Source organism: Pristiophorus japonicus, chromosome 13 (assembly GCF_044704955.1).
Source record: "Pristiophorus japonicus isolate sPriJap1 chromosome 13, sPriJap1.hap1, whole genome shotgun sequence".
Classification (NCBI taxonomy): domain Eukaryota; kingdom Metazoa; phylum Chordata; class Chondrichthyes; family Pristiophoridae; genus Pristiophorus; species Pristiophorus japonicus.
In genome coordinates, this window is record NC_091989.1 from 112,601,484 (window position 1) to 112,614,646 (window position 13,163).

The following is a 13,163-nucleotide window of genomic DNA, read 5'->3' on the forward strand; positions in this document are numbered from 1 at the left end:
TACTTGGTACTTGCTGATTGAATGCCATCAAATGTTATTTGTTCATGTTACATCAATTAGATATTTGATTGATAATTTAACAGATAACTCCTCATTTCAACCAAGCCGGTTCTTGTCATATGGGGTGTGATGTGACATGCTAGATACAAGTTGCTTATTTATATAGGTAATTACATTTAGAACAACAAGAGATAATGAAACATTTTGTGCTGATTTCTAAGACATGCTGAAACCACAAATTTAGCAATAAACTTCACTCATATTTAAAACGCTTTACAAACAGCTCGGCTCTTTAAGCTTGTTAAAAAAAACATTCTAAAAGTGAATGTAGCACGAGTGACAGCACTGTCACCTCTTCTCTTTTCTATGTTCCTGATGTGTAACTTGACATTTGGTCTTTTGATGGTCGTTTTATAACACAGTACCACAAGAATATGAAAAATCCTGCAAAGATTTAAAAGAAAAATGACGTATGATCATGAATTACTCCATTTAGTATTTGTCTACAGATACTGCCTTAAATATTGAATCAGCTGGTTGTTTAGAGTTGGTGAAAATGTAAGTCTCACGAGGAATGAGGGAAATGTCCCCTCTGGGTGCCGCATAATATAAAAAAATCTTCCTAATTAATTCCCTTTGTTTTCAAAGAAATTATTCCACGAAGTAAATTCAAATAATAAAATTGCATTAACATTCTAATCACTATTTATTACAGTTACTTGATCACTAATATATGTATACAGCACTAGTGCTTTGACTAACCTTGCAAGGAATTTAAGATGGAGAACAGGTACATTTGAGCCACACGTAGTGGTCCATACGAAATGAAAGCCAAAGCCCAGGTTGTGCCCAATAAGCAGCAGATACCAAGGATTGTACATAGATCTTTCCAGACAGATCCTTTCTCACGAATGCTCTCTCTTTGCACATGAATTAGCTTGATACAGACGGTGATTAGCATTGCTGTGTTCCCAAAGCATATAATGCCGAAATAGCCACAATTTGTAATGTAATGGACCGTGTCGTTTGTTATCCAGCACCTGTTTAAAAAGAAAGAAGCCTTGAAGTATTCAACATGGAGTTTTACTTTTGATTTCATATACCATTGCGTGCCATGTTTCTAACTGGCACCTGACAAGTTATTTACTAATCAGATGCAAACTTTTGGACGAATTATTGTTCATCACATGGACACTGCAAACTGAGATATAGTGCATCAGGGTTCTTGGACATGTGAGGCTTCAACCTAATCATTTACTATAGGTCCAGATTAAGTACAGTCTGGGACGTCCTGGGGGGCGACTACGCGCGGGTCCTGGGGGAAAGTCTGGCAACCGGGGAGATGCCCCTCTCTTGGCGCAGGGCAGTCATCGTCCTGCTGCCTAAGAAGGGCGATCTCCGCCTACTTAAGAACTGGCACCCGCCCGGTCTTTCTCCTCAGCACGGACTACAAAACTTTTGTCAGGGTGATGTCTGCTCGCCTTGGCGCCATGCTGAACCATATGATCGACCCCGACCAGTCCTACTTGGTCCAGGGCCAGACAATCCACGTCAACATCCATCTGGTCCGGGACCTGGTCCACCATTCCCAGAGGGCTGGTCTGTCGGTCGCCTTCCTTTCCCTAGACCAGGAAAAGGCATTCGACTGTATGGATCATGAGTATGTGTTCGGAACTCCGTGCGTTTTCGGGTTCGGGATGCATTTCGTCGCCCGGATCCGACTTTTGTACGCCACTGCGGAGAGTCTGATTAAGGTTTACGGTCTTTGACGGCGCCCCTACGCTTTGGGAGAGGGGTGCGCCAGTGATGCCCCATGTCCGGCCAATTATATGCCATTTGCATGGAGCCTTTCCTGCACCTCTTGCGGAAGAGGTTGACGGGACTGGCTCTGCAAGGGCCGGGCGTGGAGGTCGTCCTCTCGGCTTACGCCGATGATGTGCGCCTCATGGTCGAGGATCCTATTGACCTGCGGAGGATGTGTGAGTGCCAGGAGATTTACTCAGCTGCATCTTCCGCCAGGATCAACTGGGAGAAATGTTCCGGACTCCTGGTGGGTCAGTGGTGGGTGGACTCCCTGCCAGAGGAGCTCAGGCCTTTTCCCTGGAGCACGACCCATCTCATCTATCTGGGAGTCTACCTTAGCCCTGACGAGGAAGCCTGGCCAGCAACCTGGCAGGAGCTGGAGGCCAAAGTCGCCGCTTGTCTAGGGCGCTGGACAGGACTGCTCCGAGTGCTGTCCTACAGGGGTCGAGCGCTAGTCATAAACCAGCTGGTGGCTGCTATGCTGTGGCACCGGTTGGTCACTTTGACCCTTCCCCCTGAAGAAGAAACTGATGGACTTCATCTTGAACAACAGGAAGCACTGGGTCTCTGCTGCGGTTCTGAGTCCCCCGCTTAGGGAGGGCGGTCAGGCGTTAGTGTGCGTCAGCACCCCAGTAAGCGACTTTTCGTCTTCAGACCCTGCAGAGATACCTGTACGTCAAGCCCCCTCCTAGATGGTGTGCGCTGGCGACGCATTTCTTCCGCCAGCAGTACTGCCTCAAGTACGACATGCAGCTCCTGTTTGTGAGCCTCAACTCATCAAATCTGGAACAGAGTCGCACCAAGTGCAGTTCTCCCCCGTCTGGAGTGGCGGCTGTCCTTCAAGAGCCGCTGCTCAGAAATCCGTACCTCCACGACCGCGGTTTTAGGTGGCAGGCGGACGAGAGGCTGTGGCTGGCAAGGTGACCAGGGTCAGGGACCTGCTCGATGGCGGAGGAGCGGGCTGGATGGTGCCTATCCTGGGCTGATGTCCGGCGCGTGGCCAATGTCATCGAGTCGCTAAAAACAGCGATGGGCCCTGACTCCGTTAGGTGTGTCGAGCAGGCTCAAGCACTTAGGGAGATCCCATCCGAACTGACCACCATCCGGACGGAATTCCTCATCGGAGCCAAGACCCGAAACCTCCCTCGGGAGCTGGCGCCTCACAACTTGAGCCTCCTCCGGGAAATCCTCTCTGCGCATTTCAGTTCTGCGCGGAGGGGATTCCTAAATGGGCTGCTCTTGCACACTCTACACTTTGCCATCCTTGTCTGCCATCCGGACACGCCATGGCGCACCATCTTGCCGTCCGGAGGAGGCGGGGGTCCCCAATGGAGTGCTCTCTACATGGGAGTCCTCCACCTATTTATTGGGGAGGGTGGTGCACGGAGCAGTCCCGTGCAATAAATTTTTAAGTCGGTTCACGGGCTCCCAGGCCGCCTGCAATTTCTGCGGTCTGGAAGTGTCCGTGTTCCATGTGTATTTTGAATGTGCGAGGTTGCAGCCCCTATTCCAATATTTGAAGGGGCTGCTCCTCGATTTTTGGTTGCACTTCAGTCCCACACTCCTGATCTTTGGGCACTCTGTGCCGAGGGGAGCGGGCAGGTCGGAAGGCCTCCTCGTAGGACTGCTCCTGGGCATGGCCAATGGGGCCATCAGCCGGTCCAGGCAGCGGGCAGTCGAGGGGGTCATTCAGCCCGACTGCCTGCCTCTCTTCCGTGACTACATCCGAGCCAGGGTATCCCTGGAGATGGAGCACGCGGTGTTCACCGGTATGCTCGCGGCCTTCCGCGAGAGGTCGGCACCGAAGGGAATGGAGTGCATCATCACCCCCGGCAACCAAATTTTAATTTGACCTTAATGTTTAAAGTTTAATTTATCAATGTTTGTCGGTTTTAGTGCCCCCCCCACCCCCCCCGCATTTTAGCCAAGGGGCACTTGTATAATTTGTGTTTTTGGTGCCCTCAAAAAAAACAAAAAAAGAGGGGCATTTGAAAAGTTTTTTGGAGTGTGACCTCCCCACCCCCCGCTTTAATCAGGAGGCACTTGTTTAAAGTGCACAACTAAAATAGTTGTGACAGGAACAAAGGACAGTTTATTTTAGCAGGTACATGCCAAGTGGGTAATTTACCTCCCTCACACAATATACCACATGGTACTCTACAAGCAATTCATCACAACAATTGATATTTACTCAATGATGAGATGGCAGAAATTGCACAGTGTTTCACAGTCTAACACTGAGTAATTTAATTCTTGTTTATGCTGCAAAGATCACGGAGTAATCACTTACTGTTCTACGCAGCTTTTTCATGAAATCATTTCCCTTCCGCATGCCCCACCCGCCCCCCACCACCATCACTCCTTACAAGCTTACAATTGCACAGACATTGGTCACCCTTCAATATCCTGCCATGATAATGAGTACCAGCAGGCTATTTGACTGTGGTGTACATCACAGCTAAGCCTGATCCTGCCTCCCAGGAGGTCCATGCACTCCCAGGAGTGCTCACTGGATACCCATCAGAAGCAGGAACAATGGCAGATTTCCCTCTAACCATTAGAGTGGTGAGACAACTTGCCATCAACTGACCAAAATAAGTTAAATCAAAACAGATCTAGCATTGAACCCAAGTACTTCCTGACCTTCATGGTCCTGTTACTCAATGGACATCTGCCTCTGCTGAAATTCTAGTGACAAGAATTAACAGTAAAGAAATTTAAATACCAACATTATCGGTTCTGGCATTTTTACCAAGACCTACATTGAAACGGAGCTGTTTATGTCCTGGGTTTGAATCACAAACTCGCCATAATTTCCTTTGTTCACTCCGATACACACAAACACCACTACAGCAGGAATGCCTGTCAATAGAAGAAAATAATTTGCATTCACTATACTAACTTTTAAAGAATACAATTCATTATGTATCTTATTAAGAATATTAAGGAAGAATGGGCTCATTGAGTTTAGGGTTGCCAATGCTGGAGTGCTGACTATTTCCCATTTTTTGCATCTAATTTCAGTTCAGGAACAGCACATGCAGAATTACGCAACTTCGATAAACCTCTAAAAAAGGAACATAGTTTAAACTCATTGTTAAAAAAGAACCCAGCTTTGGAGCTCCATTTCTTCGCTTGGACTGCCTGAGCGAGATTGACAATGCAGCACCAGTTCCTGCTGAATAATGGGTAGTTTTGTGCTGTAAGCTTATACCCAGTAAGAACTGGGTTGAGTCTGCCTAACTCATTACACAAGCTAGAAATTCTGGTGCCAGTGTTGCACCATTAGACCTGTGGCAGGACCATGTTCCAAATACCTGGAGACAGGGTCATTAACAAAGTAGTGGTTGTTGACAATGTCAGTAGCAGTGCAATAGAGTACGCATCGAATGTTAACTGTGCTAATCTTGGAGTGGCACCCTGCCACTTTAGGAGTGGGAGGTACAGGCCAGTTAAACCAAAGACTGAATGCAGCACCTTTTAATCAGTTGATGGCTTCAACATTGGCAGGACTGCAATACAACTAGGAAATTTTGCTACTTACAAATGTCATATTTGTTCTAGAACAGCATCTACACCTACTCTCAGCATATATAGGTATTGCTAGGCCTATTACAGGCATTTCTGGCAGGATTCATGAGGTAGTTCAGGTGTGCCTCCAGACAGATGGGAAATAGAAGCCACAACATAGTTAGCTTCAATGGGCCCAAGTTTGCCCCCTCTGCTAGAACGGCGCAGCTCATGGAGGTGCGCTGACTTTGTAATACAGAAAGGGCACCCATTTCTTACCTCCGTATTCTCCCCGTTGGTTCCAGGCCTGTGGCACAGCGCATCCGAATGCGTGGTGGGCGGAGCTACAGCCCTGTGCCGTAAAGAGCGGCGGTTGCTGTGTGGGTGCATAGTGGAGTCTGCACGTGTGCGCAGTAGCTCCTGGCCCTCTTAGTGCATCCTGGCTCCTGGCGACCCTATCCCTGGCCGAAGGGAAGATGCACTGTTCGCCGCCCCTATCCCGGGCCGAGTGGGCTGCCGCACAGGCCGGCCGCTACTTTCCCACGCTGAGGGCTATAAAAGACAGGTTGGCGGGGGAGAGTTTTGATTGGGGAGGGGTGGGGAGGGGAAGAGTATCGGGGGTTGGGGAAGGGGAAGAGTTTTGATCCGGTGGTGGGGGGGGGGGGGGCGGTCGGAGATAAGAATCTTCAAAGATTTTCCAGTACTTTAATATCTAGCCATCTTTTGTAAAAATATACTCAGTTTAATCAGGCTGATAACACCTACAACCTGTCCAGTCTCGCTGCTTGGGATTTAAAAAAATAGCATTCCTATTATAACACTGTCATTTGGAGACTACCTGCACTGATCTCTTAACTCAGCGCAGGGTTTTTCAGAACGTACAAAAGTGGTCACTTACTCTGGCCTAACTTAGTTTGGACTAAGTTTTAGCTGGCTAAACTTGCTTAAATGGCCAAAACAGGCATAAGTGGCTGGTAGTGTCCCCTTTTGAAAAAAAAATTGAACTTAAAAAAAAACCTAACTAACTCACTTACTTACGATTTTTAAGTTACTCCAAAAAAATCTAGTTGCTCCAAAAAAAACGGAGCAACTCCTGGGGAAATTTGGGCCCAAGAACAGAAAGGATAAATAAAATGGTGCTGGACTGGGAAAAGGCACATTTGAGTTGAATGCAAAGGGATCTGGCCTAAGTTAACTGGAGAATAAAAAAACAAATTGCATAATTACTTCTTGCTTCCCCGACAGCTGCTCCCCCCTCTGAGTCAGAAGGTTGTGGGTTTCAGCAGCATTACACACTTGGATGTAAAACTGAGGTCCCTCGTTCCAGCTCAAGTAGATCTAAAATATCTCTTAAGACTTTTCAAAGATGAGCACATAGTTTGCTCCGTGCCTTGACCAACATTCCTCCTTCAATCACAACTACCAATAACGGGTCATTTGATCATTCAGTTGCTGTTTTTGCACAAATTGGCAATTGTATTTGCTTCCACAACAACATTAACTGCATTTCAAAAGTCATCCATTGGTTATAAAGTGCATTGGGACTGCTTGAGGATGTGGGAAGGTGCATAGAAAAGGTTTCTTTCCTTTCTTGCTTTACTTCTCCCTCTTTCATTCTCCTCCTTCACCTAGTGCTCTCCTTCGCTGTCCTCCTTCACTTCTTGCTTGCACTTTTCACATTCCATTGGGTCAGGAGCACTTGGGCAGGTGAACAAGTTGGACCGCATGGTGTGTGAGTGGGAAGCACTCATGACAGGCAGGCCAGGGCAAGTGAACAGATGGGTCAGGAAATATGCAAGGTGAGTGTCTCATTCAGTTTTCCTCTTTACATTTTGTAATGTTTGTTACCAGCATTGGTGTAATAATAAATAAAATGCAATATAAGCAAATTAAAATGATTTTTAAATTTGGACCCCATTTGAGTAGCAAGTATTCATCTCACATGACAATAAGTTATCTATGAGTTATAATCCTATAACTGATACCAGGGACAGAAATGGAAGATAGGTAGGCCTCATAACAGTAATATATTGAGGAAGTGTGCTTAACTATCCATTGGGCACCTGACCTCTACCTACTATTTTGAAAAATATTGTATTATGGCAACTAATGTGTGTTGTGTAAAGCACAAAATGAGGACAATAAATCGGGCAAGAAAAAGTGAAAGTAGAATACAACATACTCACCCCAACCAATAAAGGCCAGTTTTTGTATGTAGTATTTTACATAGGTGTTGAACACTTTGATCAGCATCATGTACAGATGAAATGCTTCGATTCCCATCCAGGTGAAAGTGCACAGCAATGAATAATGTAGACACACAGCAATAGTCTTACAGAGACCGTCATTTCTCAACATACTGAGCCAGATGTTGGTCAAGAAGTTTATGTTTAGAAGAAATAAGGCAGCGCAGAGGTTCATGTGGATCTTGGTGACTTCATCATTTTTATGCTTCCTAAAACAAAAACATAAGCAAGACAACCTGATGCCAACATCGTGAGGGAAATTGTACAGTTATACTTCAGGCACCTCTGTGACACTGGTACAATATATGTGTGCAAACAAACAGTTCAGTTTTACAGCATTCTTCACATAACTCTAATCAACTCTATTCAACAGAGAGCTCTGCTTGCCCAGCTTTGAACTGATGGTGACATTTCCAATCTCCAGTCATAACATTGGTGGAAGTTCAATGGAGAAATGTGTAAATGGCGGGAGAGTGGGAAAATTCCCATAGAAATTCCAGGTAAATGTTGGAACACAGCCAAGGGAAGCTACAAGCTTGCTCTTTTCTAACATTAGAAACCTAACAATGCTCAAGCGGACATGTTGGCACCCCCTCTGTTGATTTTCCAATGTAACTGGATTAGGCATAGGTGAGAAATGGATTAAGCCACAACCCCCTGCGTTCCTGTCCATTCTTGTGCATCCTGATTACCTGGAGGTAGAGACCGTCGGCATAAAATACGCTCACCCATGTATGCACGAGCTATTGTAAGCATATGGGAATGATGAATGATGAATGATGAATGATGAATGATGAATGATGAAAGAAATGGCAGACCAGTTGAACAAATACTTTGGTTCTGTCTTCACGAAGGAAGACACAAATAAACTTTCGGAAGTACGAGGGGACCGAGGTTCTAGTGAGAAGGAGGAACTGAAGGATATCCTTCTTAGGCGGGAAATTGTGTTCGGGAAATTGATGGGATTGAAGGCCGATAAATCCCCGGGGCCCGATAGTCTACATCCCAGAGTACTTAAGGAAGTGCCCTAGAAATAGTAGATGCATTGGTGATCATTTTCCAACAGTCTATTGAATCTAGATCAGTTCTTATGGACTGGAGGGTAGCTAATGTAACACCACTTTTTAAAAGGGAGGGAGAGAGAAAACAGGTAATTATAGGCCGGTTAGCTTGACATCAGTAGTGGGGAAAATGTTGGAATAATTATTAAAGATGAAATAGCAGCGCATTTGGAAAGCAGTGACAGGATCGGTCCAAGTCGACATGGATTTATGAAAGGGAAATCATGCTTGACAAATCTTCTGGAATTTTTTGAGGATGTAACTAGTCGAGTGGACAAGGGAGAACCAGTGGATGTGGTGTATTTGGACTTTCAAAAGGCTTTTGACAAGGTCCCACACAAGAAATTGGTGTGCAAAGTTAAAGCACATGGTATTGGGGGTAATGTACTGAAGTGGCTAGAGAACTGGTTGGCAGACAGGAAGCAGAGAGTCGGGATAAACGGGTCCTTTTCAGGATGGCAGGCAGTGACTAGTGGGGTGCCGCAGGGCTCAGTGCTGAGACCCCAGCTGTTTACAATATACATTAATGATTTGGATGAAGGAATTGAGGGTAATATCTCCAAGTTTGCAGATGACACTAAACTGGGTGGTGGTGTGAGCTGTGAGGAGGACGCTAAGAGTCTGCAGGGTGGCTTGGACAGGTTAGGTGAGTGGGCAAATGCATGGCAGATGCAATATAATGTGGATAAATGTGAGGTTATCCACTTTGGGGGCAAAAACACGAAGGCAGAATATTATCTGAATGGCGGCAGATTAGGAAAAGGGGAGGTGCAATGAGACCTGGGTGTCATGGTACATAAGTCATTGAAAGTTGGCATGCAGGTACAGCAGGCGGTGAAGAAGGCAAATGGTATGTTGGCTTTCATAACTAGGGGTTTTGAGTATAGGACAGGGTGGACTTACTGCAGTTGTACAGGGACTTGGTGAGGCCTCACCTGGAATATTATGTACAGTTTTGCTCTCCTAATCTGAGGAAGGACGTTCTTGCTATTGAGGGAGTGCAGCGAAGGTTCACCAGACTGATTCCCGGATGGCTGGACTGACATATGAGGAGAGACTGGATCGACTGGGCCTTTATTCACTGGAGTTTAGAAGGATGAGAGGGGATCTAATTGAAACATATAAAATTCTGACGGGACTGGATAGGTTAGATGCAGGAAGAATGTTCCCGATGTTGGGGAAGTCCAGAACCAGGGGACAAAGTCTAAGGATAAGGGGTAAGCCATTTAGGACTGAGATGAGGAGAAACTTCTTCACTCAGAGAGTTGTTAACCTGTGGAATTCCCTACCGCAGAGAGTTGTTGATGTCAGTTCATTGGATATATTCAAGAGGGAGTTAGATATGGCCCTTGCGGCTAAAGGGATCAAGGGGTATGGAGAGAAAGCAGGAAAGGGGTACTGAGGTGAATGATCAGCCATGACGTTATTGAATGGTGGTACAGGCTCGAAGGGCCGAATGGCCTATTCCTGCACCTATTTTCTATGTTTCTATGTTTCTATGAATGTGTTGTGACTGTAATATGTGGGAGTCTGTGGACAATGAAAATGTTCTGGATTGCCTCATCTGCAGGAAATATCTTTGGGTTGAGACACTCCGAGTCTTTGAGCTGGAGTGCAAGTTAGAGAAACTCCGACAGATAAGGTAAGAGGAGGAATTTTTGGATAGTTTTCTCCAGAATGCAGTCACACTTCATAGAAATGCACAGGTGCAGGGTGGGTGGTGTGTGACTGTTAGTCATATGGGTAAGGGAAACCAAGGGCAGATATAGAAGGAGTAGGAGGAGTTCCTGCAGACACTGGTCCTGTCCAATAGATACAATTTACTTGCTAGCTGTGAGGATAAGAATGTAGGCTGCGGGGTCAACAGTCAGAATGCAAACTATGGCACCATGGAGCAGGAGGCACTCCGGGGGGTGGATGCGGGGAGAGCTGAATAGAATTGCTGTACTCATAGGGGATTCAATAATTAGAGGAATAGATAGAGTCCTCTGCAGTCACGAGCAGTAACCCAGAATGCTGTGTTGCACACCTGCTGCAAAGGTAAAGGCTATCTTAGAGCAACTGGAGAGGAACTTGGAAAGGGAGGGGGAAGACCCATTTGTTGTGGTCCATGTTGGGACCAATGACATAAAGAATAAAAGGGAAAAGAACCTGCTAAGGCAATATGAGAGGTTAGGAAACATAGTAAAAAACAGCTCCTCATGAATGGTAATCTTGGGATTAATGGTGATCTTTCTTCCTCACTGTCAACCACACTGCACAATTTTTGTATCATCTGCAAACTTCTTTATAATGTCCCCTACATTTAAGTCTAAATCATTAATATATACTACAAAAAGCAAGGGACCAAGCACTGAGCCCTGTGGAACCCCACTGGAAACAGCCTTTCAGTCGCAAAATCACCAGTCAACCATTACCCTTTGCTTCCTGCCACTGAACCAATTTTTGATCCAATTTGCCATTCTCCCTTGGATCCCATGGGCTTTTACTTTTTTGATCATTCTACCTTGTTCGGCCTTGTCAAAAGCCTCACTAAAATCCATGTAAACTACATCAAACGTATTGTCTTCATCGACCTTCCTTGTTACCTCCTCAAAAAATTCAATCAAGTTAGTCAGACATGACCAATTAGCAAATCCATGCTGACTTTACTTGGTTCATCTGTGTCTTTCTAAATAAACGTTTATACTGTCCCTCAGAATTTATTCCTCTAATTTGCCCACCACCGAGGTTAAACTAACTAGCCTGTATACTCGGTTTATCCCTTCCTCCCTTTTTGAACAATGGTACAATGTTACCAATTCTCCAATCTTATGACACCACTCCTGTAGCCAGGGAGGATTGGAAAATGATGGTCAGAGCCTCTGCAATTTCCTCCTTTACTTCTTTTAATAGCCTATGATATATTTCATCCGGTCATGAAGATTTATCTACTTTCAAAGATGCTAAACTCATTAATATTTCCTCTCTTACAATGTTTATCCCATTCAATATTTCAGTCACTTACTCCTTAACTTCAACGTCAGCATCATCCCCTTCTTTTGTGAAGACAGTCGCAAAGTATTCGTTAAGTATGACATCCTCCACTGCCATACATAAATTACTATTTTGGTTCCTAATAGATGCTAGTCTTTCTGTAGTTATCCTTTTGCTCTTTATGTAATTATAAAACATCTTTGGGTTTTCTTTGACTTGACTTGCCATTATTTTTATCATGCTCTCTCTTGCAACGCTAATTTTCTTTTCAAACATACCCTTACACTGGGCTTTCTACAGTATTGAGCTCTCGATGTCTGATATAAGCTTCCCTTTTTTGCCTTATCTTACCCTGTATGCACTTTGTCATCCAGGAGGCTCTAATTTTGGTGGATGACACCAAATTAGGGGGTATAGTTAATACAGACTGTGACAAAATACAGGAAGACATTAATAAACTTGCTGAATGGGAATGAACTTAGCAAATGAACCTTAATTAGATAAATGTGAGTTAGTATATTCTGGTCGGAAGAATAAGGAGGCCACATACTCCTTGGAAAATAAGTGTCTAAATGGGGTAGAGGAACAGAGGATCTGGGGGTACAGGTACATAAATCACTCAAAGTAATGATGCTGGTTAACAAGGCCATACAACAGTAAACAAAGTACTGGGGTTCATTTCCAGAAGGATAAAATTGAAAAGCAGAGAAGCTATGTTGAACTTGTACAGAACATAGGTTAGAGCACAGTTGGAGTACTGTGAACATTCTGGTCTCCAAATTATAAAAAAGGGCATTGAGGCTCTTTGAGAAGGTGCAAAGAGATTTATAAGTATACCAGAACTGAGAGGTTATACCTATCAGGAAAGATCGAACAGGCTGGTGCTCATTTATCTAGAAAAGTGAAGACTGAAGGTTGACCTGATAGAGGTCTTCAAGATTAAGAAATGGTTTGATGGGGTAGACAGAGAGAAGATGTTTCCATTTGCATGCAAGACCAGATCTAGGGGCCATAAATAAAAGATAGTCACTAATAAATCCATTAAGGAATTCAAGAGAAACCTCTTATCCAGAGAATGGTTAGAATGTGGAACTCGTTATCACAAAGAGTAGTTGAGGCGAATAGTACAGATGCATTTAAGGGGAAGCTAGATAAGCTTATGAAAGAGAAAGGAATAGAAGGACATATTGCTGGGGCTAATGAAGAAGGATGTGAGAAGGCTTGTGTCATCTAATGGGCCAAATGGCCTGTTTCAGTGCTGTAAATACTTTGTAATATTTTGTAATGGAAGTACATCGTGCAATGAATTCACCATAATTTATTCAACAACAACACTTGATGCAAAGCATACCTATTCATCCATGGCATCCAGTGTTGCAATGCTGATACAGGAGGGGGGGCAGGGGAGCTTGTGTTTTAAACCCAGAATTAATTGCATAGGTCTTGGCACCAAATTAAAAGTTTGCAAAAAAAATACCACTCAGTTTTACCACTAGCTGGGCGGCTGTGAGCACAATACATCCGACTCCAGGTGGAGGCCGTAAACCAGCTTAAAACATGGAAGTGA

The 13,163-nt window shown here is 44.7% G+C and overlaps 1 protein-coding gene across 1 annotated transcript in view; it reads right to left on the reverse strand.

Moving 5' to 3' along the window:
- Window positions 1–290: 290 nt before the first annotated feature.
- The window catches only part of LOC139278243 (adhesion G-protein coupled receptor G2-like), a 108,680-nt gene continuing 95,807 nt past the window's right edge, over window positions 291–13,163 (reverse strand). Inside the window, exons 12-15 of the mRNA XM_070896882.1 lie at window positions 7,500–7,768; window positions 4,566–4,665; window positions 763–1,040; window positions 291–444 (exon numbers count right to left, since the gene is read on the reverse strand). Of these exons, the coding sequence (XP_070752983.1) occupies window positions 365–444; window positions 763–1,040; window positions 4,566–4,665; window positions 7,500–7,768 (727 nt within the window). The 3' untranslated portion in view covers window positions 291–364. The remainder of the gene's footprint in view (window positions 445–762; window positions 1,041–4,565; window positions 4,666–7,499; window positions 7,769–13,163) is intronic.